The sequence below is a fragment of the Haemorhous mexicanus genome, chromosome 3 (assembly GCF_027477595.1).
Source record: "Haemorhous mexicanus isolate bHaeMex1 chromosome 3, bHaeMex1.pri, whole genome shotgun sequence".
NCBI classification, from domain to species: Eukaryota; Metazoa; Chordata; class Aves; order Passeriformes; family Fringillidae; genus Haemorhous; species Haemorhous mexicanus.
The window spans coordinates 99,659,681-99,687,058 of NC_082343.1; the positions used below are offsets into that span (position 1 = coordinate 99,659,681).

A 27,378-nucleotide genomic window follows, 5' to 3' on the forward strand; every position below is an offset into this window, starting at 1 on the left:
GTAAACGGAGAAGTGGAATGTGATTATTCATGCTGCTGTACTCTTAGTGAGGCTCTGGCATGATTTTGACTTGAGTGACTTAGCAGTTCTCCAATAGTGTCCAGATGAAGTGAAGAGGTGCTGGTTAGGGACCATTCCTGAGGAGTTTGAATGTGGTGAACGTATTTTGGATGGCAAAAGATTAGCTGTATATGCACCCAACTCATGCAACAGTTTAAGTCAGCATCAACTGAGTGGACTGTGGAGTGTTTTATTCACTCACATAGATGCAGTCATTGATTAATGTGACTGATGAGACAAAGGCAGGAAAACCCATAAGCTGGGATAAATGGAAAACACATTTCAGAAGGAAAGAGTAAGGCAAATATAAACCATTTACCATGGGTTGACATGGCAAGGTTTTGGTAGCAGGGTGGGCTACAACTTCCAGCAACTTCCCCCATGTTCAGGAAAGCCAATGCCAGCCATCTCCACTGCTGGCAGAGACTGAGCCCATCAATGATGGTAGGAAGATCTCTGTGATAACATATTTAAGAAGGAAAAAGAAAATTTATTGGGCAAAAGTAACTGCATACAGAGAAGAGTTGAGTGAGAATATATGAGAGGAAGAGGAGGGATAGGAGATACTTCAGGCACTGGAGCTGAGATTGCCCTGCAGCCTGTGGTACAGATCATGGTGAGGCAGCTGTGCCCCTGCAGCCCGTGGAGGTCTCCGTGGAGCAGAGATCCACCTGCAGCCTGTGGAGGAGCCCCTGTCTGAGCAAGTGGATGCTTGAAGAAGGCTGTGACCCTCTGGAAGACTGCAATGAAACAGGCTCCTGTCAGGATCCGTGGCCCTATGGAGAGAGGAGCCCATGGTGGAGCAAGTTTGCTGGCAGGACTGGTGACCCGACGGAGGATCCACACTGGAGGAGTCTGCTCCTGAAGGGCTGCACCCTGCAGAAAGGGACCCATGCTTCAGCAGTCTGAAGAACTGAAGCCCATGAGAAAGACTCAAACTGAAATTCATGGAGGACTCTCTCCCATGGGAGGGACCCCACACTGGAACAGGGGAAGGACTCCTTTCCCCGAGAAGGAAGCAGTAGGAGAAACAATCTGTTATGAACTGCCTGTAACCCTCATACCTTCTCTCCCTGCACCACTAGAAAGAGCAGGTAGACCCTGGAAAAGAGGCTTTATTTTGCTCCTCATCATCCTACTCTGATTTTCATTGGTAAATTCAAATAATTTCCCCAAGTTGACTCTCTTCTGCCTTGGATGGCAACTGGTGAGTTATCTCTCCCTGACTTTATCTCAGCTCAGGAGGGAAATGGTAAGAGTGGCTTTGGTGAACACCTGGCATCTAACCAGGGTCAACCCTGCCCAATCAAGCTACTCCAGTCAGCCAAGTACACATATACAGGGGACCTCAAAAATGAAAAAATGGTGACTCAATGGCTCTTAGTGACCTGCAAAGAGTCTTTAGCACCTTCTGTTTATTTCTCATCTATGTGCACAGATAGCCCATGTGACTGGAAGTGTGTAAGAATGAGAATACCAGACACCTGTTAAATGCAAGAAATGTATGCTATAGTACCTGATATAGATCACCTCTTATGTCACTATGGCATCTGCAAAGATATTTCCAGAGAGGCTTTTCCAAGTACCTGTCTACCTAAAGACCTCACACTGCTCCCATTTTAGAATTTGAGTGATTTCACACTGCTATTCAGATCTGGAATATCTATCCTGAAATTAAAGCTTGTATCTTTTAAAAGGAGAGTATTTGCTGGACAAATGTAACAACCTACCTATTTACATACATTTCTATACATTTCCAACTAAATATGTACCTACTAGCTATGATAGCAGTGGCTTTGTTGCCAGTCACACAGTGCCTAAATTGAGTACAGCAGCACAGCCTCAGAGCATGGCTGAAATCTGTGCTGAGAATAACTATCCTTGCAGAAACAACAAGCAACAAAAAAATTAATCAAATAGCCAGTTTTCCAAAATACGTGCATGTAAATACAGAGACAATCTTACACCATACAAAACTAAAACCTGAGTCTGAGTCTGGTCTCAGGATCCTTCAGCCCAGAAGCTATTTTGCTGTAGTTCTGTAGTGAAAGTAATGTATGTGAGATACATTTTACTTCTGCCTGAAATTATTTATGTAGTTTCTTTTTTTTACTTTAACATATTGCTCCCTCATTATTCCCTTATGTATGACTAGTTTTAGTTTCTAGTCTCATTAACTTAACTTTCTGTGCACTAAAGTATCTGAGCCAATGGAATTAACCTATCCAACATGACCTTTTCCTCTCTGTTCCTTTGTATCTGGTGCTGTATTATGTTTTATGACTTAAAATGAATTTATTAAATGGAACTGCATCAAATCCATTCCTAAAACTCAGATAAACTGTGTACATTATTTTTACACTGCCTATCTTCTCGATGTGCAATTTGCAGATTTCAAGCAAAACGCTCACTTGCCAGAGGACAGTAACTCTTTCTTTAACAAATACAGTGCTATTAATTTTAGTTATGCATTTTTTAAACAGTTAGTAATCTGGGCTCATTGCTGTTTGTATCTTATACAGACATAAAGTATAGTTTAAAAATCCTTGTTTACAGTATTCTAAAAAGTCTGAGAGAGACCACACATATTGGATGGGGTTCTAAAAGTGCTCTGAATGTGTCTAGTTCTGATTCTACTAATGACAATGATAAAGAATTCTATCATTAAGAAAAACTACACAGTAAGCTACTTCACATCATAAACTATAGAAAAATGCTCACATATAACTAGGGAGGAGAAAATATAATAGAAAAAAACTGTGCTGCATTGCCCGTGGGTGTGAGTATTTTGTTTAGCCCTGATCTTCCATCTCAAAGCCTTTTAACTGTTAATTTAAAGATTCTACAGAACACAGATTCTTTACTGCAGCTTTCACATTTGTCATTTCCTGCTGCCCATGAAGGAATCCTAGCAGCACATTTCATTTGCTCTCTGCAGAATTGCCGTGCTCACCTCCTAAGTGTTTCTTCACATCATTCTGCATTTTTCTTTCCTGCATAAGCCCTGTCATCCCCTTTAAATTTGGAACTTATTGCTTCCACTTTTGTGTCTGAAGACCCTCCAGCTGATGAATCAATTTTTTTCTTAAATTCATACCATATCTTTAATCAGGATTTCAACATAAACCACTTTAAAAAAAATCTTACAAATAGCATCAGTAATTTCTGAAACACTTTCAGATTAGGCTTCTCATGTGGCACGTTGTATAGAAAAGAACAGTCATATTCCTCTATTTCTTAGTGATACAACTACATCTATACTCATCTGTGCCTTGCCTTAAACCTGGGAGACACCTTAACACTGATAATTGTTCAAAGCTCTGCTTTGATGTGTACAGCTCCAGCCTTACAAAGATCTCTGCCTATCTGCTATTTAAGCACCCAAAGATTCTAGACACTGGGTCTTTTCATACATAACTTTCCAGACCAACCTAATCCAATAGTTATGCTCTAATGCACACCTGAAAGAAAAAGGCTCCCCATGAAGAGTTGCTTTGATTGGTTAGCCTAATTTGTAGCCAAGAAAAGAACCGCCTGTTTCCTTCTTCATTTCCCCTGCTCACCCCCACCTGCCCATCACCCAGGTTAAACACACTTTTTAGTGGGTAACTCACTAAGGAAACAGAAGAGTAAAAGCTCTCATGGTTTATATAGCTTCCATACCATATTTCCCAAAAACATTTGCTAGTCACCATAATAAAAGCTAGACTGGATTCAAGCTCCATTAGGAAGCCAAAAACACAAGAGTAGAGTAAGACCCATACTTTTTTTATGCTATTTGGTCATGCAAAAATACAATGTGTTTATTGTAGACATTATACAAGGACTCTTGCCTTGGAGAGGGAAATGCAGTGTCTCTTCCCTGTGCCCAGGACTGGTTTTGTAGCCTAATATTAAGAAGTCAAGCCATAAAATGGTTACAGGGTCCCTGGAGCAAAGACAGGGCTTAGCATGGCCTGCTTCCTCAGGAGAATGATCCCCTTTGGCCTATGGCACTTCTTGAATGCTTTTTCTAGGGTGTGATAGAGCTCCATCAGCATGTGTAAGAGCATTCCCTATGCAGAGCAGTCACTGGTCTAGTCTCCAACCTCCTGTGTTAGGAAAGAAGGACATGTGGCATTGAACTCCTGCATCACTTGTTACACTTAGCTCAGGCACCTGCATTACAGACAGGGGCAGAATTTTCATTCCATTCTATTGTGAAACATTTATCTTGCTCCACAATTGTAACAGGACCCTTGGCTCCCAGTCCTAGGATTCCAGTTTCTATTCATCTAGAAGTTGTCCTTTTTGCCTGTATTTCCAGGGAAGGACATTCATAGACTGTGCTCACTAGATAATAAACAAACACTATTATAAACTTTAGTATACTTTTTATAAGTCCAACTTCAGCCTATTCCTAACAATCATTCCTAATAATGATCTGCTATTCTGTATTTCCACTATTACTTTTAAAATATATTTTTCTCTTAATGATCTGAGGGCAAAGTTTTATTCAACACATTGCAATAGAACAAGAAACAATTTTTAACTTTCCACTGGATGCCAGCCTTAAAGTTGAACAATGTTTTAATTATTGCAGATGACAGAATGACAATATTCTGTAAATCTTCAGCCCAGTTTTTTACAGGGTGTCCAAGAAATTGCTTAGCAGATGTATCTTGTTTACACAGAACTTCTATAATAAGTGGAGCCAGTTGGTGAAACAATAGATTTGATACAATAGAAATCTGAAGAAAAGCAGTTGCACAGCTTGCCTTAAAGTACATATGAATAGTAAGGAATCTCACCACATATGCTTTGTAATGACAGAACCCTTGTCTGACAAGGGCCTGAGCAGCTTTGCAAACACCCCTGTGTTGGGTGACTGGAAGTGTTCATGACACACAGACCTTGCCCTTGTTCTGTCAGTAATCAATCCATGTCTGTGGAGCACAAGGAGGAAAATGTCTGCTTGATTTGTCTGTTTTTGCTAGTTCAGTTCTTCTGTGGCATTCCTTTAGTGTCACAGCAATACTAGTACTTAATCTTCCTATTTAATAGTATAGGCTGAAAAATTAAGCTTTTGGGATGACAGAACTATCACATGATGAGTTCACCTAATAAACCTCAACTAAGTCTTGAGTTGCCAATCCTGTTAACTTTCTCTGACAGAGCCACTACAAATTTTTGCTATAGCAATAATATTTACTGCAGACAGCATATAATATATGAAACACTCTCCATATGGTGGTATGGATACTTGAAATGCTTCATGTTAGTGACAATTTTCAGTACTTTCTGCATGAAGCCTTAATGTAACCACATAATTCTGAGGATTTCAACAACCAAACCCAGCCTCCTTTAGGTGGTTTCTTTCCTATCATTAGTTTGGTTTTGTTTGTTTGTTTGTTTGGGGTTTTTTGCATTCTGCTAAATGATTCGGCCTTCTTTGCTGTCCAGCTTACTAATTCTAGCTCCCAAAATCTACTCTCAAGGAAAAAAAAAATTGAATACAATAATTTGCAGAAAGGAAGGTATTTCTTATGGTAAAAAACACAACGTCATATGTGATATCAGTGACATGAAAAAAATTCAATTGTTTTGAGACCTGTAAAATAAGGAAGAAATTCTCCCATAACACAAAAGTTTTCAAAACTACATATACACATTCATTACACATCAATGTTTTTGCTTCAAAATAATTCTTTTTTAGGTTTATATATTTCAGTTTAAAAAAAATCTGTGATTTGAGGCATTTTCTAGGACTGCTAATTTGATTCTTGAGAATGGACATGGATCAGAAGAAATTATCAATCCAGTCTGTAATTTTATTTCATATTATTATCTCCTGGAGAAGCTCTAATATGGCAAAATTAACTCCCACAGCTACCAAATAAAGCTCTCTGCTTTTCAGGGTGAAAAGCTACTGTTTGTGTTCACTCTTTTAGGACAAACACTGTAAGCCAGTGAGAATTGTGAATTGATAGTGTCATCAAAATTGCTCGTAGAGCTGCACTCTAAACACAAGAGGAAAAACAGAAGCCTCTAATACTGACGAAGCAAATGTTATTTTAAAGAATCATTACATCTGTAGTGTCCAGAAGGATTCACACAGAATCTGTGGTCACTGTGTAAGGTGCAGTACAGTGTGGGCAATGGATTCTTTGAAGTAGCACTGTGAAAGACAAAGGAATTCAAAGAGAGATCATGAAGAGCTCAGTTCTGTACAACCCCTTAATATGTTTCTAAAAGTGACATATTCCCAATGTGAGACCTTCTACAACAGTGTCAGGTCATTTACAAATATGGATGCAAAGAGCTCCTATATAAATTGAGTTAATTGTTGATTCTTTAAAGCACTACATCATATAACCAACTGGCTTCTTGGCACAGTTGTGCCAAAACCAGATCATTGGCAATGAACAGTTTACAGAGAGTCTAAGTGAGAACAGAGCTACAGCTCTAAGACTACAGCACTTTTATTTTTCCAATCCATCTTATTCCAGAAATAATTAATTTTACTGTAATATCTTGCCAGACATCAAATGAAATAGGAAAAAATCAAGGATCTACTCAGCATTTTTCTGCAGACATGAGGATGCAATGGAAATGCAGAAAAGGCAGCCTTTCCCTGAGAAGTGCAACCTGTGAGAATCCAAATGAGTGCTGCAGAGACATGCTTCCTTTACAAACCTACTGCCCTGGCAAAACTAGAGAAAGCTTTGGTCACAGACAAGGCCTGAAACAATTTGACAGTACAAGGGCCCAACATCACATGTTCAGCTAACACTGAAGGAAGGGGTTAGTGTATTAAAACAAGCAGCCCCCATGCCATGTGAAACAGGTTCAGAATAAAGCATTCAAAATTTCAGCACTGAAATCAGATGTGGTGCTGCATTTGTTCCCTGGTGCTTTTACTAAGGCCTTCAGTTCAGACTCTGAATGCTTTAAGTATGCCAATGTCCTCTACAGAATTTCTGCTTGCACCGACTGAGGTTGTGTATGACAGAGATCTATAACCTGTCTCATCAAAGGTGAGTGATCTCCTTACACTGCAGAAAGCTATATTTGAATCATTTGCTTTTGAAGGATCAGATATTTCACATTATAATTTAAGTCCTTTTATGTGTAGGAAAGCAGTGAAATATGTAAACCTCTACATGAGAATGATACTGAAGTACATTGCTAAAGATGGAGAGTTAATATAACTCTAAGGTTTTAGACACAGCCCAGAAGTTTTACTGAGCTTCTGAGTTAATTCCAATTGAAGGAAGTCTTCTAAAATAGTTCTTCAAATGGAGGAAAACTTAGGGATGGCATGTGCACCCCACATAAATGGAACTCTACTGACAAAAACATATTCTTGACTTGTCTTGATGCAAACAACTCCGTATCAGACCCAATCTTACTTCAGAGAATTAAAAAAATCATGTTTGAATAATGCTGTTTAATGACTTTAAATTATATTGTCTATGTATAGTAAAGACCTTGAGCATGGAACACAGTAAAAAACAGAATTTACTAGCACTTGAGTCATATCTAAGCAATCAACAAACCAACCAACTGAACAACCAACCAACCAATCAACCAACCACAAACACATAACAATAACAAAAAGACCCAAACTTTTTCCACAAGAACTAGAAGTATCTAGGGGATATTTACCAGCTAGCTGTTTTCCAATCCTACTCCAACAACCTTGGGGTTTCCAAGCCTGAACTACCAGTACCAAATGTTTTAATTGCATTATTTCCAACAAAAATTTTTAGTCAAAATGCTGAGTCTGAATCTCTAAGTATGAAATATAAACACCTAAACAGCAGAACACGTTATCATCCATGTTTGCTTCTTCAATGAAAAAAGCAGTTATCACAGATCTACAGAATATTCTGAGTTAGAAGGGAATTGCGAGGATCATCGAGTGCAATTCTTAAGGAAATGGCCCATAAAGGGATCAAACACACAGCTTTTGTATTATAAGCATTATGCTCTAATCAACTGAGCTGATCACAGTATCAATAAAAGTTCTTATCCTGAGCCTTGACTCAACAACTCCCTGGCTTGAGCATTTAAAAAGACCAGACTGGTAACTAGACCAGAAAAGGAACTTCAACTTTTTATCCAGAGGAAAAGAATGTAATAGCCAGAATAAATGTCTTCTAGCAGCAACTCTAAGTTTTTTGTTTTCTTCAAGCAGCTATTATTAGTGAGACACCCTAAGCACAGGGTATCTTCTTTAATCAAGATACAGTACAGCAGTAAAATTCATTAGCAAAGCGTTTAGATCTGCTTTGTCTTATGTACACATCAGGCATTTTTTCAGTCTTCTTTGGCCTTGAAAAAGACCCTTTTCCCCCATACACATTGTCCTAGTCAGTAAAATTATGCTTTCTAGCCTCTTAATTTAAAGCTATAATTTACTTCTCCTAGGTGTTTTGTCTGTGAGGTACACGTGAGGGTAGCTCTCTGCTCTGATTAAGACTGAACACCAACTGTGTTCACCAAACAGATGACCACTTTCCTTCTAGCAGTTTGAATAAATGAATATGATTAGTGGTCAGCAGGCTGACAGATGACCTTGCTAATACAGATAGGTTGTCTTCATCTCATCAAGATGTTTACGTTATCAGGAGTGTTTTCAGCAGCAGGCACAGCTGGAAAGCTGTGTGGCAACATCTTTTCCTCAGCACTTGGGCTTCTTTCATCTTTTAGATTGGTGTTTGCATCTTTTTTTGCTTAGAGGACACAAGTGCTTTAGACTCAATCTGCTAAGGGGATCAGGAAGATAGTGGAGGGCAATAACAATCTGAATAGAGCTGGTAGAAGGATTTCACATTTTGAGGGTCTGTCGGTGTTGAGCTCATGCAAATAAAAGAAAAATGCAAAACATTATGAGTTTTTTTAAACAATCCTACAATTTAAACAAATATTGTTGGATTCAATGACCTTAGAGGTCTCTTCCAGCCTAAATAACTGTATTATTCTATGAAATATGAAAACAGGTAGAACATCTATCTCTATGTCCATGTGCTAGGTTTTCTTATTAGAAAAACCTGTACTGTGTCTCCTTTGAATACACACTGCTATCTGTGGTTTACAGCTATTTCTGAAGTGTTTTTCACTTGAAAAATTAGTTGCAACTTCACATATTAGTATACTGGTTATGCCAATTACTTTGAGTTCAATAGAAAGTGTAAGGGACCATCTAAAAGACTCCTAATTCACCTGTTAAGAAACTGCAATAGTTTCTGTAGCATCATCTGTGAAACAGATTTGAACAATGTATCACATTTCCTTAGGTCTAGAATCAACCTAATTCCTCCTGTTCCTGGTCAGAAAATACCCAGAGTACAAGCACTTTGAATGTCTTCATGTGATGTGGACTAAATGGCTCCCTGGAACATCTATTCTGGGACCTTCGCCAAGGGAGATTTTTTTTAAATAGAAAAGCATTGTGAAATGGTCTTCAGGATCCAACTACCTGAAGCAAGCTCATCTCAGAAGAAAGTACTTTGGTTTGTCTTGAAAATTGAATGTACACTTCAGTTTTTCATCCAAAAGTTCCTGTCAGTTGCCATCACAGAGAATGCATGATCCAAGAGAAGCCTTTACTCTCACTCCTTCCCATTTGTATTTCAATTTACAGGTTAGGTTACCACAAGTAACATAGGTCATCTCTATATTTCCTTTTTTTTTTTTTTCTGGAACAGAAGGGAAATCAGAAAGATTAATCTTTCCTTTAGCAGTTGTATTGAACATAAGGGCTTATCAAGTCTCTTCATAGATAGATGGATAAATACCTGCTCTTCAAAGAGATTTAGATTTAACAGAAATTTAGAGGATATGCTAGCTATTAATGGAGAGTTTAAAACATGAATTTTGTTTCAAAGGATTGTGTACAGAAGCAAAGAATTTAGGATTCATCAAAAAAAGTTTGATTGGTTTTTTTACTTGTATTCTTAAACTGATATTTTGAGATTTATCAGACTGTTAGGATAGATGTGTATTTTCAAAGTCTTTTAGACTACCAATGGTAAGGCTACAAAGATGTGATTTGCAAAAAGACTGTGATGGTTTCAGTGAATGCCCAAGTATTTCCAATAGGAATTGTTCATCTACATTACCTGTATACTATCAATATCTGCTGAGAACCGCATCCAAAATTCCCATTCTTTTAAGCAAAAAAGAAATGGGCAATGACACTACAGTGACATACCTGAGTTTCCCAGGATTTACCCTTTTCTGCTAGAAAACTGAATTTGACCTAAGAAATGGTAAAATACCTTACTCTTACAGTCCGACCCTCTCCCCTCCCCCTCCTCCCCATTTCTGCCTCATAGTCCTATCCTATACTTGCTGATGGAATTCTTATGTCACCAATACTTATGATTTTAACTGTTTTGTTCACCTAGATCATAGCTACTTCTGCAAATTTTCTGAACTGCTATCATCTAGACCACTAGTGACAGAAACTTTCATGAGAATTGTGTAGGCATACTGGTGACCAGTGGATAATTCTCAATTTTGTTTCTAGTGACAGCAATACTATGGCACATTAAAGACTTCCTGCTAAGGTGACTTATAAGGTGGTTTGCTACAATATTGTAAGTGAGCCTTGTAGTGAGCAGCAAGTGATTGAGACTACTAAATTCATAGATGACAGATCTAATTTTCCATACAGCCAATACATAAAGGCAAGACTCATATTCAGGCCATGTAGTTCAAGAATACCTAATTTTTCACCTTATTTTTCTGGAAAATCAGCAGTCCAAATTCTATCAATGCAGACTATGCTACAAGCAGGATAAAGTGAAACATCTGTATCCCTATTGGAAACCATAGGAAAGAAACTTTTTTTAAAATACGATTTATTGATTAGCCTCGAGACCTCACCACAACCAAACTGTTATTGCTCTCTACTCTTTGGCATAGACATAAGGAACTCCATACTACCTTCCTAATTAATTGCTAGAAACTCTTCCCTGTAAATCATCTCTGCTCTAACTAGGACTGTTGCATATTGACTACTATGCTGATACTCAAAAGGATCATGAAATACTTTTCAAATAAAATTCTATAATCACGTCTCTGATTTGAAGAGGAATTTTTCTTAATGACTAATCATTTAGATAGAACATATATTTATTTATTAATACACTCTTGTTTTATTACTGGAATAGCATGAGTTCCTAAGAAAAACTTGACCTATGAAAGTTTTAATTTCAAGTAATATGCAGAGCAGCTAATAGAGGTACCTTTGTAAATTTTTGCAGTTCTTAACCACAGCCTACTATATATGGAAGGAAAGCAGTCAAAAACAATGTCAGCCTCTTCACATTGATTAGGACCACTAACTGCATGTGTAACTGTGTTGGAATAAGTAAACCACTGTGTTTCACTATCATAGAAAAAGAAACTGAGTATCAAGCCTGCTGGCTTGCCAGAAGCAGTTTTCTGGAGCTCTTGAGTTTTGCTTTAGCTTTTTTTTCCCCTTTCATCATTTTTGATAGTGTAGATTCAAGGTTTTAATGTAAGTTGAAATCACAGCAGCAGTTGCACCATAATCTATACACCAACAAACTTAGTCACCACCATTTTTAAAGAAACTGCTGGACATCCCACACTTGCTCATCAAGAGAGCAACAGCAGTTGCACACCCGCCTGATCTAACACAGCTTCTCTTCCCGGTTCTGGAACAGCAGAGTTCCCTGCAAAAGGAAATTACTTCCTTGTTGCATCAAACTCATGCAACTTTTAAGACTGACAATTTATCCTCTACCAATTTTGTAGTAAATTCAGGCAATTGAGGAAATGCTACAGATGCAGTATCTGATAAAACTCTGATAGCCACCCAGCTGGCCACCACCTCACCCAAAGAGAAAGAACACTTCCAAAGTCTTTAAGATTTAAGATCTGACCTTACAGAATGCTGAAACAAAAGTCACACAACTTTCATACCTGGTTCCTAAGAGGAATCCAACTGAGGAGTGCTGAAAGCTTTTCTTATATTTTTATTGGTTAGAAAGGTGAATCTACCCAACCAAAAACGTGTTCCCTGGAAATGGGAACAAAATACTTTTTAGATAGCTCATTAATTTTTGCATGATTCCTTCATTTCACCCCAGTGCATTATGATGTCTGTCATCAGCATAAGGAGTAAATGGACAATGATTACATATTTTGAAAGTATTTTATAAAGTCCAATATCCCAAAAAAGGAGGAAGTTGAATAGGCTAATCTCATTGCTACTGCATTAATTTGGTTACTACCAGTAACCTGTATGCCTAAATATCATTTATGCCATGGCATGATAACAAAAATTTATAAACCTTTGAGAGATGTTATCTATGTAAAACTGCACCTCATTATATTTTTAATAGAATCAACTAAAACACATAGAATTGAAGTCTAAAAGAACCAAAGTATATTATAATAGTTAGTTCTGAATAGTTTCTTGGGGTAGGGGTAAGTATAGGACAAAATTTTCAAAGGGAAGAGGTCCATTTTTGCTCACAAAAATTATCTGCAAACTTGTGACAGAATTTATGTGGGCAATTGTTGACATTCTGTAAACAGATCTAGCAAATACCCTTGCAAATGATCAGTACAGGCACCCAGCTGTAGCTGATGCTTTGCTTGTACCTTCGTGAATATTCTCCTGGTAACTGCATGCATTAATCCACACTAGGATCACATTTTATGCGAGCATTTTTAGCACAAACATACCTCCACCCTCCTTGTTTGAAATGTGAGTGCTGGTGTATTAAAAACATTTGGAAGACAGACTTATTAAAATAAATGTTAAGAGAACACAGTGGGGTATATTTTCAGTGTGGAGCAGAGAGATTTAACTGCATGACTTCCATTAGCTTTAATGAGAACTGAACAGCTAAATCCTCACACACCACACTAGAAGATTAACCCAGAAAACACACATTGTTTACTTTTTACTAATACTCTGATTATTACCACGTTCTTCCTCCTCCTCCTCTTCTTCCTCCTCTTCTTCTTCCTCCTCCTCTTCATCCTCCACATCTTCACCTTCCTCTTCATCCTCCTCTTCTTCCTCCTCAATCTCCTCTTCTTCTTCTCGATCTATCTCCTCATCATCCTCCTCCTCATCACCTTGCTCCTCATTATCATCAGAATATTCCTCCTCCTCTTCATCTTCTTCCTCTTCTTCCTCTTCCTTTTCATCCATCTCCTCTGTTCCATCAGTTTCATAGCACTCATCTACTGAAGAGTTGTCTGCTTTAACCACAAAGGGTTTTCTTTTGGGCGCTGGTTCTTGGGGTTGCTTATCTTGTGTTTTTCTTTTTTTTGCCAACGGACAGCCATAAACACTGTTCAAAAATAAAATATGAAAATAATAACATTATCTCCCAGATTTCATTTAATCATATTCTAATTCTACATCATGATTAGTTGCTGTTCACAAAATGCATGTTTTCAAAGTAAAGTTATGTTTAGGCACTGATGACCAAGGGGGAGGACACAAAACCTGTGAAAATGCAAGTGACTATTATTTGCCTGAAAACGTCACACATACGCAACAGCATAAGAGTTTCAGAAGTGATACAAATGTGTGTTTCTCCTTCTCATTCATTTTTATCTTCTAAATTATTTATCTCCTTTTTAAGGCAGAAGAATATAGTTACAAAACCAGCAATCTTGTCGTACCTGTAGCTAGCAGCACAAAATTCAGGAATAAAGCAATGCTTCAAAATTTTGCAGTGTTCAGTATTTTGATTGTGTGTAATTATGTTTCAATTCAATGATGTTTAAATGATAAAAATATTATCATATTCTGAATGTTGTTGTTTGTCATTATTATACATAATAACATATTAATAATAAAACAATAATTAATCACTCTTAAATTCCCCACTGTTTTTCTTTATTATATGCTACAAGGCTGGACAAATGGGAAAGCAAGCTCCCCAACACAACCAACCCAAATAATTATCATGGCCAATGTTACAATTGTTCTCATATTAAAAAAAATCCAATCAACAAACAAAATCCTTTGTCAACGAAGGAGGAGTTTTCAAAATTGAGTACCACTTCCTTATGGATCATTTTAATGCATTGTAACAGAAACAGTATTTCAGAGTCCTAGTCTTCTACCAAAGTAACCACCTGTTTCTCAAAGGTCATGCAATCTGGGTTTGTTGAACCTGATCTCCCTTGTGTAACCTCTATAACTTTCTGTGCTCAGTAACTGCACAGATGCATTATTTTTTGTTCAAAGAACTTCCTCTTTGAACATCTTCATTGTGATTATAACATTACTCAAGTTATAACAGTTTTTAATCTTCTTCCTGTGATTAACTAGTTTTGAGATATTACAACTGTTCTTTATAACCTTTTCTGCATATCTGATAATAACCTTTTATGTTATATTCTTTCTCCCTTTATCCCAATACTCTGAGGATCTCTTTATTTTCTTTCACTCTAATAATGCTTCATATTCTGTTGACAGACCACTGAAAAATCTGGAGCTTTACCACATTTAGTACTACACTATGTGGTGTCCTCATAGTCTTGATCTTGGTCTAATTTATTTGCATCCCAGCAGCTATGCATCCCAATTACTTAAACTGCTACTTAGGTGAAAATAATTCTATTTAAGCACCCAATCACTTTATTTAAGTGCCTAACTTTGATATTTTCTTACCTAAATTTCAAATCATTTGTTCACAGTCTGCCTGGCACACACATATCGAAGGAACATAGACAGTCACAAAAAAGGGAATTCATGAAAAACCTACTACAGGAGATCTCTGTGCAACATAGACACCTTTCTCTATGTGGGGACAATAGGTGTCTTTGAAGTCTAATCCAGCATGCCTAAAAACACCTGCCTCCATTAACACTATTTAGAAATACTGCATAAATTTTCAGTACATCCATCTAGTCAGATTCCAATGCACCTCACTTGGGATTAGGGTAGTAATCCTAGCAGAATATGGATTCCAGACACCTGCATCAAAGTTGAGGCCTAGTGGTGCAGGCTACAGGGGGAATAGATCCACAACCTCCAGACACCAGAGCCATGTTCCATCCAGAAGGAATATTTGCTGGAAGAGCATCCTCTAATGGAAGATAAGACCCAGTGCACCTGGAAGCAAGAAACTGATGCAACAGGCAACAAAAACCCAAATCTGCACTAATTTTAAGAGTCCTAAACCTCAAAAAATAGAGAGCCCTAAGCTTCTGATGTTTTCTCTTTGGACTATATTTGCTTCTATCTAACAACATTTCAAAGTAAAACCTATAAATATAGAAGAAATCCTTGTCCTAGATCACCACTACAGTTCAGTGCCAAGTGACTGTCCTGCTTCTCATTCTGTTGAGTCCTCCTCTTGGTCAGGACCCAGCTGCCCAGAAACAAGGGGAAATGTAGGACACGTTTCCATGGAAAACACTCTACATAATCACAGTCAAGTCACAATCAGGCATTCAATCTCCATCAGTCTGGACACTGCATAACACCTGGGGTGAAAGGGAAGCACTGTTTCTTGTAGTTCTGACCACTCCAGGTTTATTTTGGTGCTCTCCCTGGTGCTATGGGGTTTCAGCAGCTGCCTATTTAAACTCTCTGCATGGAGCTCTGAGAGAAGGCAGATAATTTTTTCCTCAGAACTAGAATTTCAGAAAGTGTGTTGTGCCGAAGAAAATGGCTGGATAATTAGGGAGGAATCTGTTTCACTTAGGTGTCTAACAGAGGTTGCATCCTGGAAAACAAGAGTTGATCATGTCCTGGGGCACAGGCAGGTTTTAGAAACTTGCACATCAGTTCAATATGATTTAAGCATACACCTTAACATTTACTGAACGGATGTGTCTTGCTTTCTTGGTTTCCATTCCTTCTCTTTCGGATGCATGTTACCCTAACCATAGCTTCTTCAATGCCATTATTTGTTAAATTATATGTTCTCAAAATCTTGGTCTTTATTTCCAAATATGTGAGTAGGCTTACCCCCAGAAATCTCCAGGATTTGATTTCTTCCTCTTATCTTCTTAGAACTTTGCACTGATGACACTTTGGGCAGCTCCGAACTCAAAGGGCACCCACAGATGTGTAACTCTGAACATTTTTGCCCACTGGCACTCTTACAAACTATAATTTTTCATAGAATCATGGAATGGCTTGGTTTAGATGGGACCTTAAAGACCATCTACTTCCAACTCCCCTGCCATGGGCAGGGACACCTTTCACTAGATCAGGTTGCTCAAAGTACCATCCAACTATGGCCATTTTGCCACACTAAAGCCAGAACATTAATTTTATCTTGACCCAATCTTTTTTCATTTAAGAATACCAAATATTTTTAATGCCCCAAAACAATCTCTTTTGGAATTCACAGAAGTGTAAGAAGTGAGGCAAAGGACAGGGGGATACAAATACATCTATTTTGGTTTGAACTGTTGTTTAGTTTTTGTATTTGACAACTATGAAGAACTGCACGACTTTTTAGATACAAATTACTGGTCAAAGGTAGAAAGAAATCATCGCTGACATTTTTTTGTCATCTTTAAGATTTTGTCACATCTTTATGGTATTCTACACAATATATTATAAAGTTTGTGAGAATCTATGGCATTACTTGGGATTCAGGACCCCCTAGTAAGTGCATAACTGGCAATGGAAATAAATTCCAGTTAGCTGTGTGATGACTTTGATGCTTTTATAAATCTCATTAAATAACTATTTGGAACTCAGCTATTCAAGTAAAGTTGTGAACTTTGACTTTAGTTTATATCCTTATAAATCTATGGTCAGTGTCTTTGCTTATAGAATTAAAACTGAGGACACATAGCAACTACAATAAACAAGCATTTGTATATTGTAGTGGCTGGACCCAGCATTAAGGCTTGGAAATATGTTTTTCTAAGGAAATGGTTTATGCTAGTTCAAAGAATCACAGAATGGTTGAAGGTGGAAGGGACCTTAAAGACCATTGCTTCGAACTGCTCTGACATGGAGAGGGACACCTCCCACTAGACCAGATTGCTCAAGGCCTTGTCTGAGGCAGCCTTGAACATTTTCAGGGATGGGGGATCCACAACCTCCCTACTCACAGCAAAAAATTTCTTCCTCCTATCCAGCCTAAATTTCTTCTCTTCCAGTTTTATTCATGACTCCTTTTCCTATCACTAGTTAACTTCAACTCAGCTTTTGTAAATTCCCCTAATTAATTTGTAACAGACATTCCAGAATCTGCTTTGGTCTGTACTTGGATTTACACTTGACAAAGCTACCATTGCAATGATTTTTCATATAAAACCTTTGCAATGCTGGCTTGCACTGGTTGCCTTCTGCCTTTCAACTCACACAGCTTACATATACCTCCTGTACTTCAGACTTCATAGACTGAAAGAGTTTAAAAACCCTGACCATGTGTTTCAGAAACTTGGGAAACAGGCCACCAGACCTGAAACCTGCTGTTAATAGCTGCCCTATTTTCTTCTTCTTTTTTCTTAACCTGCTCCGCTCTCATCCTTTGTTTCATTAATTTTTCAGATTCTGCCTTGAGGACACTTCTCTCTGTTTCTGGCGTGTTCCCTGTGGTCTCCCAGTGAGCACACCAAGGGGAAGGCTGTGCTGGCTTCCCAGCAGCCTCTGCCAGTGACTTCCCCCCTTATGGAGATGACAGCCTCTCCCACTGACCTCTTGTTCCTCCTATATTTGTGAAAGCTGTTATTGCTTGTCCTTACAGCTTCTGCAATTTTCTCTGCATTTTCAATTTTGGCTTCTGTGATCATCCCCTTATTTGGTTATTTTTAGACTTGTTTATCCCTGCTCAGAGCATTGACCCCATTGATTTATGTGTCATGTCTGCCTTTCTCCATTCTTTCATTGCTCCCTGTATTTCCCTGGTCAGCTGTGTCTGTCTTACTTTCTTCTCACGCTTCAGCTGTCTTGGCTTTCAGCAGGGTATATATCTGGGCTTACTGAGACACACTTTCAAATATTCTGCACTGCTTTGCTGTGTGTCTCAGTCATCTCTGGTTTTTGGAATCTGTCATGAATAATTCTTGTGGAAAGAATGTTGTTGAATTTCATAGTGATAAGCTCCAAGAGGACATATAGACATTAATAATTGAAGGAATGGAAGAAATAATATATAACTTTATACTCCTTAGTTAGAAGATTACTTATGGTATTTTTTAAACTTTCATGCAATTTTTCTCCATTAAAAACTTTATAAGGCTGCTCACTGATAAATTCAACAGGAGTATAGTTCCGGAAATAGTAGGTATTTCTTGTCCAGACTTGAATATATTGATTTTTAACATATTTTATTATTAATATAATATAATTTTCAGTATAATTAGAATGGTTATTTTTTTCTAATCTATAACAATTAACATATATATTTAGATGGACATAGTATAGGTCCAAATAAATGTACAGGGTTTTATAAATCAGATTATTGACCAATAGTTTTCCCTCCACAATATGACAACTCACACACCAAAGTTAGAACATGACACCTTTATCTGGAGGAGGTTCTCCTCTCAGAGGAAAATGAGAAAGGGAGGTTATATGACTATTAAGAGTTCAGTAAACTTTAAACACCCAGTCTGGATAAAGTAATTCCTATGTGCTATGTTTACCAGCTTTCTTTTTTTAGTTGCATCTCTTTTCTATTGAATCTATTATTTCAGATGATTCATGCTATAAGGTCCAAGTGAAGAAAAATAAGATAATGCCAATGTTACGCTCTAAATCTGAATAATATCATTTCTGGGAGTATTGTTATAATTTTCTTTCTTAGTAGTACTTTGAAAAATCTTATGAAACCTTTTTTTAAACTAAGAAGTGTCCCTAGAAACAGTGTTCTTATTCTTTTTTTTAATGCAAGAATTCCATTTAACAGAAACCAAAACATTTGGTAGGAAACAGAAGCTAAAAATTTGCTATACAAATACCTAATGAGGTTATCAGAAAGACTAAATTAAGTACTTCAGTATCTGAAGTGGTTGTGAGGTGGAATTTTATCATGTATAGTTTTTAGGATTGCAAATTAGGAAGAATATGCTTGGAAGCAAACTTCTGCTTAAGGCTTCAGGCAGAAGGTTCCCAAGGCCTCTATACTTGTCCCACTGGATATTGTTAAGCATTATTTTTGGTTTGGGCTAGATAACATCCAAGTCCAAACCTCTAGATGAAGAATTTTAGGGTATTGAGAAAACAGGCGTTTATCAGGTAAGTCCTCTAACAAATCCAACCTTTTAAGAATGAGCAAATCTAATTAATTTGCATAACACTGCAATGTTTTAAATCACTCTCAAGGCAGTGACTAATAGCTTGAAAGGGCCGATATCATCAATTGATGGAAGTTGACTGAAAATAAATATTTAGATTCCAGCAAACCCTACAGCTTCCTACGCTCCAGTAGGAAGCCCTTCCCAGCAGACTATGCACTATTACAAAGAAGAGCTAGTAGCTCTCCTGGTGAAGTTGGATCAATGAATTGATAGGAATGAAAGAATGATAATAAATTCAGAAAAAGAGATTAATTCCAGATTAATTTGCCTACTTAATTGCAAGAATAAAATCCTTCAACGGAAGATGATTTTCCATCCATACTTGAATACTGCTTAAAGTACACCAACATGCTACACGAGTGAGCAGCAGTGGACAGTGCTAATTGCAGGGTGGTAAAGTCAAACTTCATGTGGGAAAATACAAATTACTTCTACCCTACAAAAGCCCCACATAATGCCTGCATGCTCTTTTTGAATATGGGAGGTGTTGAGTCAAACCTTCCCAGGTTGCAACAGCTATAGAAGAGAAGAGAAAATAGAAGAGAAAATGGGAAAAGCAACAAGTCAAAGTTCAAGCAAGACATGGAGTTTTGGGGCTTTTATTTTAGAGATGGCTTAATGCAGCCTAGAAGATGGAGCTGGGACACACTGGTTTTGGTGCTTCCCACCAGATGAATTAAAATTCCCTGTGCTAGCATCATCTGTGCTATGAATCCCAATCTAGACGACAGGCTTACTCAAATCTGCTTTCCAGGAGCCTGCTGGCAACTGAGCCAGAGCCTTGAATACTGTTCCAGAATCAGGCATGCTTCTTGCAACCACTGCACTGCCAAGCACCGTGGCATCTAAGGCCACTTACAGAATGACTGCCCAAACCTCCATCTTCTCAGTTGGGATTAGGGCATTAATCCAGAGCCAGTGCTTTGGAAAATCTGGTTTCATATGCCTAAATATTTTTTTTAAAGTGTGACCAAATTAATATGCATTTATTAATTTAAATTATAATTTAAATTAACAAACATATTTTAAAATACAGTAAAATCATCTCTACAGGTTTCCTGTATTTCAGGCTTTCTCATGAATTTCTGTCTCTGATTAAATAAATCAGATACTTATAAGCAGGAAGTGCTTTTATATGTGCAGTATCAAAAGACACCATCTTTACTTCATTTATTTGTAACAAATAGAACTTTGCTGACTTTTCAGTTTAGGTCTGTATACAATAGTAATTCAGTTCAGTGAAAACTATTATTTTACTTTATCAGGCACAAGCTACAGTGACAGGAATGAGTGAAATGCAGAACGTTCAAAGTGCTTTTCCTTCTGGAGTTGCAAATATTTACTCTTTCACATTATGAAACAGTGATAAAAATTACAGAAGTGACCAGAAGCATGCTGGATCTCAAAAGGCAGAGGAAGACATTATACTTTCTTCATAGAGTTTTAAAAGCCAAGTCTACTCTTTTGCACCTCAGTGCATTTTAAACATATGAATAACCATGAACATACCACAGATCCACCTGCGTATAGAAATATTTAACTAAATTAACATTAAAGAACTGGTTCCTACAAACCATCATTGCCAAAAGAGTCAGAGTAAAAATAATATGAGAAAGAATGATGTGCCAGAAGTAAATGACGGAGCTCAAGACTCAAGTATTTTTTCTTTTAGAAATTCAGATATTGAAATATGTATTTTTAAAGAAATTAAGTAGAATAGCTTTGAAGTAGTTAATATAGTCACAGTAAATTTACTCAAAGCAGGAATCTTTTATTCCATTGGTCCCTATACATCTCTGGGTGAAGTGTCTCCCCACCACAGTTCCCAAAGACTCCAAGCTGGTATTACTGCACCACGGGAGGACCACTGACAAACTAACCAGCTCTCTGGCTGGTGAGATCATTTCACCCATCACCAAAACTTCTGCTCTTGGGACATGACAACTAAGAGGAAACTTTAAGTTTTGCAATAATCAATCCATTCAAACAAGTTTATTTAATGGGTTGAACACAACAGCTGTTCAGTGAAGGAAAGTGGGGCACAGCAATGTATTTCTACGTGCTGTACAAATACAGAGGAAAACTCAGCCATGGAGAGCTCATTTCAAGCAAGACACAAAAAATACATGTAGGCTACATCATGAGGCTAAAAACTTATGTGGCAGCATAAGTACATGATGGCCTGCAGTTGTTGGTTGTTGAAGTTATTGAAGTATTTATACAACTAAATCAATATAATATCGGATTGCCCCATGACTTATGATGTCATTGATGGGGTTCCTCTCTCACCTACCTCATGGCTTCCAAAACCTAAGTCTATACATGTCATGCTAAGATACCTTCATAACTCAGGGCAGAGAAATAGAAGTCTCCTGGGAGGCTATTTATCTTATCTTTCTTAGACACTTTGTGTAGTGACAATAAAGGGAGGTGGTGATTGTATTTCTACCACTTAGGAATCTGTTAAAAGGGAGACAAGTCCAAGAATTTTTTTCTCTCTTCTTTTTCCTTTTAATTGTCTGTCCAGATTCAATAAAGACAATACCTAATTGAATGTAAAACCACATACCATAATACCTTCATAATGAGAAACCAAAAACCTGTTTCTTTCCTTTCTGCAGCTGCTGCATCACTTAACTTGAATAATTCTCCCCCCTATAGCTTCACAATCTTTTCAAGACTACCTGTATGTTCCAATGTCAGACAAATCTGGAGTTTCCCTCTAATCTTAGGATGGCAAATACCCAACTTAACTGTATGTTCAAGAGCAAGAAGACACAATTGATAATGTCATGTTGCCAGATCCTTGAATGCTGGGGCTGATCAATGAGTGCAGGATAGTGCGAAGACCACAGGTTTAATGACTCATCGATTCATTAGATGAAATGCATATAATCAAGTTTTGCTAAGTGGTTATTGATTCTGCACACTTTGATGTGGATTTAGATGCAACCCAGGCACATAAAAAAGGGAACATGCAGAGTCAGTGACCATTTCTGCACTAACTCAAAGAACACTGACTTCTGCACTAAATCAAAACCCTGAAGTCCACATTTATGTAAGAAAATCTATAAATTTGAAGAAAACCTTTGGGAAAGAAAAGCTTCTATTTTTCTACAGAGATGAAAATTATGTTGGCTACGAGTTGAATAAAAGCATCATCTAGAGCAGTCAAGGTGTCCAGATTTGTGTGTATCTTGTGTTTTCAGCCTCAGTGATAATGACAACTTTGTTCACAGGCAGAGGGAAGGGCAAATTCCAGTTTATTTATTTTTCATTATAATATCATAAAATTAAAAAGTTCACAATCAATCATGAACAATTTAAAAGGCTCAGAATATGAGCACTCACAAGAGTGCATCTATCAGTTACAAAATATTTTTGCACAGTCACAATGTTTGAGCCTTGAACATGATATGAAATCTTTCTATTCCAATATTTTAAATGTGATTTCCTTTAAGCAATTCAGCATGCTATGTTCAAGCATTCAAAAACCAAGGAAAATAAACTGCTGGAAATCAAAGGTGGTTCAGGTAGCTATACTGTCAAACATTTTAAACATGGCTAGATACCTATGAGTAGAATCAACACCCTTAGACATAGACTTGATGGATCATATTTAACAACAACACAATAGGTCAAACTATCATTCTAGCATGTACTTAAGTATTGAGTAATAGAGTATGCTGTTGTTTTATCACATCTATAATACAGGGCTACTATAATGATACTATCAGCTACTGATTCCTATCATAAATAATCTTCTCATCATTTCTGTATAGACACACAATAGCACTGGCTCCCAACTTAATTTTAACTAAGAAAGACATATGGCTCAGAATTAAGAAATAGGATACAACAATTTTCCTGTAACTATAGCAATAAGAATCTTACTTGATCAAAAAAGCTAACAGCTACAGAATATAACCAGTGGAAAGGAATAATGGTGTGGAGCAGCCTTCTAACACAAAACTGTCATCAGCAGACATCTGAAATTACAGCAAAAAATGACAAAAGCAAAGTGATACAAGCTGCAAACACTGCAGTGCTTATGTACCAGTCTCACCTCCAGCTTAAGCCACATGCTACTGCTCTGTGTCTTGCACGGTTGGTTAGGAGTCATTCAAGTGTGAAATATTATAAATTCTGCTTGTTAAAGAATTGAGAACCTCTTCCCCCCTGCCATGACTTACACCCTGAAAGGCATATATTTGTTTGTGATAATAATCTAGTATCCTTCTGCAGCACACAGGAGTTGCTTCGCTGTAGTATTAGGGAGTCTTGCAGGTAGTATTTCCACTAAGTGATAAGCTCACCTATCATAAAGAAATTGGTTCAAGCTGTTGGCAGACTCAAAGAACAAATCTACATCTCATGTTCAGCTGTTGTTTTTCAGCTTTAATTTTTCATTATTAGGAGAATTAGAAATACTCTAGTCTAAAAATGAAAGCTTAACTCCTAGGTTAATCACATAACTTTAAAAACCAGATGTCTAAATGGCTTTGCTTTAATCTGGCATTTTTTGATATATCTGATGAAAGGAAGGATGTCTGTACAGGTGAAAAAGAAACCCAAACAAAAAAGTCGAACTGAATTCCATCACATTCTAGTGCAGAAAAAGAAGGCTTCAACTTGAGTCATATCACAATTAAAAAAAATACTATGGCATATAATGTTGCTTTTTATAGGTGACAGTGAGTTCCATTAGACTGTAGAAGAATCTCTGAAGGCAAATGAAAATAGCCTCCCAAGAGAGTGGAAGCCCCACACAGAATGGTTTAAATGTGGCAGCTGGGCTGTGGGAGGAAATGGCATTTTCCATTGAAAATCTGCTGCCAGTATACCTCCTATGGCTAGATTTTTAACAGAAATGTGGCAGTTGTCCCTCTCTGAATTTCAGCTGCTCAGTTTTAAGGATGCAAAGGCAGGAAAGGTAGCAAGACTGAATAGCAAAAGGTCCAGAATTATGTTCTTGTCCAAGGACCAAAGAGTAAAATTGAGAAATGACTGGAAGTAGGAATGTGAAACAGGAAGATGGCAAGAGGGGGAAAAAATTCTTTAGTTTTAAAAGATGAAAGCCAACTTTTTAGAAAGTGTGTTCCACTTCAAAAGTTACTTTAATTTTTTTTTAACAGTTTGAGGTATTCGATCCTTAGCACATCACTGAAATTTGGTTAGCAATGAGTTAGTTATTGTTAAAAGTGTTCTCTTTATATATGGGGATCTATCATGATAATAGTTGTGGCAACATCACAGGTCATCAGTTCCTTAGATAATAAATTCCCCCTGATAACATGGAGGTATATAACACTGGGAGTCACGAGAGCAATCATGTGCTATATACACACTAAGAAGTATGAAGTATTATGAAAAGAATGCTTCTAAAATAACTTCTCTGTTCTTGATGTCTGCATGTACTTGCAACTCTGACTTAGGCATAATCTTGAAAATATGACTCATAATCCAAAAAAGACATTTCCTGATTCAGGTAGAAAAGTCATGCCTGTAGTATCTATGGCTACTTTACTGCCTTCTAACCTTAATACAGGTATACAGGTGGTGTGCTACTGTCATCTTGTTTCTTTTTAACAACAAGGCAGTAATTTTAACAAGGTTGAAAAAACTGCCAAGCAAATCAAACACCCTATCTTTTTTCATGGGTTTTTTTTTTTGTTTTGTTTTTTGGTTTTTTTTTGAGGTGGGTGAGTTTTTCTTTCTTTGGGTTTTTGGTTGGTTTTTTTTGTTGTTGTTGTTGTTTTTTGGGGGGGGGTTGGGTTTTTTTGGATTTTTTGTTGCTGTTGTTGGGTTGTGGGTTTTTTTTTTTTTGGTTGGTTGTTGGTTTTGTTTTTTTTTTTTTTTGGTTGGTTAGTTTTACCCAAACAACCTCTTATGGCTCCAAATCTGGTTCCTCTAGAGCATTCCTTTAACCATCAGACTAACTTCTCTTTGTTCTCTGTAAAAAACCTCACACTTCCTTCTGCTCAAAGGCCTGACTTCGATAGCCAGGACAGAAGGATCCTTGCCAGTTTTCACCTTCATCATTTTGGTATGGTTCTGGGTTGAGAATTAACATGGTGCCTGGACACAGTCAGGCTACTGGTAAAACCAAAGCAGTATGTTGCTTCCTAAGCAACACTGCTGGTCCAGGATACATAACTACCATGAATTTGTTCAGTGAAAGGGGTGTGACTGCTATGCTGTCTACAGAAATGAGGTGCCTGCACGCTAGTGTGAGGAGAGAATACCTGCTGGGTCTTCTGGATCAGAGGATGATGGAACCTGCAGCCTGCAAATCTCAAACATTCTGGCAGGTAGAAAGTGCTGAGCACCACAGCTTAGCTAAACTGGCAGCACTTCAGGAAATACACAAATTGGTTTTCTATTAAAAGTTTGGTCAACTACAGACTTCGTAATTTTTTAGATCCTTGTCTTCAATTTCAGCACCAAAGGTCTACTTCTAGTTGTGCTCTAAAACATTGTGATGATTTTCTGATTTATATTACGAAATGCTTCTTGTGAAAATCCCAGATGTAGAAATTTAATGGGGGAAAACTGTTGTCTCATCTCTAATTGACTGGTAAATGTACTAAACAGAAGGTGGGCCAGGTGCAAAAAGACACTTTGTGTTAAAAATACCTGGAAGGTTTTGAAGGTAGGGATGAAAAGCACCATAGGTATGATGTCACTTCAAATTATCTGATATCATGCAAAGTTATATGGCAATGTAGTCAGTAGGTAAATTGTTCCTGACTCTTCACCAGGTGATTCTAAATTTCCTTTTTGTTTAAAAAAGGTTGGTATAATCTCATGATCACTATTTCTCATACCAGCCAATAAACTTCTGTATTTCTGAGTTTGTGGTTTTTTATAGACTTCTAGAGCAACATTATAAAGTGCCCTGGTGTAAGAGGAATGAAATTCCTGCTTACAAAAGAGATGAGTTTAACCCATAGTATACCTAAAAAAAAAAAAAAAAAATTGCTTCTAACAAATCTAAACTAACCATGACAGTTCTGTTGCTGTACTACCAACCTCTCTACTAGATCAATTTCTAAATCTGATGGACTGCTTTAATTTACAGTAGACAGAAAAAGCTAAGTGTTTTGTCTGTTTTATAGTTCTGATTAAATGCTGATATTTTAAATAAGTTGTTCTACTTTTAGTCAATGCCATTTTAACTCTTCAGTCCTTCCTCCTACATCCTTTTAATAACATAACTGGAAGCCGCAAGCTTGACTCCCAAGGTTTGAAGTTAACACGGCAGTCAGAATTTATTTGCATTCCTTCTAAAATGGTATTTGTTTTATAACTCTGACTCAGTTTCTCACTCTCTCCTTTTCTGAGATCTCTTCAGGTCTCACAAGCCAAGCAAAGCTAGGCCATGTCAGTTCTGAGAATGTCAGTATTTCCAAGCAACACCTAGATGCTGCAGAGACAGTACTGCAACTCTGGAAGTAGTACAATTGCCTTGTCAGAAGCACTGAAACAAATTCACCATTGGGGAAGGGACAGAAGAACTGTAAAGCTGGTAATTCCTTATGTCACACAGAATTAAAAAGAGGAGCTAAGTGTCTTTGTTTTAAGAACTAGAAATGTTAATTCCAAATCCCCAATCAAAATAAAGTCATGCCATTACATTCTGTCCCAATCATTCCTACATTTGTAGACAGAAGAACAATCTATTATTTTTTTTCCTTTCTCTCCCAAGCCCTGTGCCCTATAAATGTGTGCTGGTAGAAAGTTGCTACAACCTGTCTTGTGAGTCAACATGGTGTTGTGAACATATTGCAACATTATAAGCGATATGAACTCTGGTGTCATTTGAAATCAAGTACTTAACACTGCAAAACAGTCTGAGCCTACTGAGTTACATTTGTGAAATGTACTAAAATTAACTGCTGAAAAAGCTTTACAAGCATAAAATACAGTTACCCTGGTAAACTGGCTGCACTTAACCACCCATCTCACTGGGGCTTTGTACCTTCTACTTCCCTTTGAAAAGTATGGGATATACAGGGAATTTTACGAGAAATAAATTTCAGAACCAGGGGGTTTTGC

General features: G+C 37.4%; 1 protein-coding gene across 1 annotated transcript in view; it reads right to left on the reverse strand.

Annotated features, from left to right (window-relative positions):
* The window catches only part of MYT1L (myelin transcription factor 1 like), a 221,092-nt gene that overhangs the window by 90,381 nt on the left and 103,333 nt on the right, over positions 1-27,378 (reverse strand). Inside the window, exon 5 of the mRNA XM_059842822.1 lies at positions 13,015-13,385. Coding sequence (XP_059698805.1) covers positions 13,015-13,385 — 371 coding nt within the window. The remainder of the gene's footprint in view (positions 1-13,014; positions 13,386-27,378) is intronic.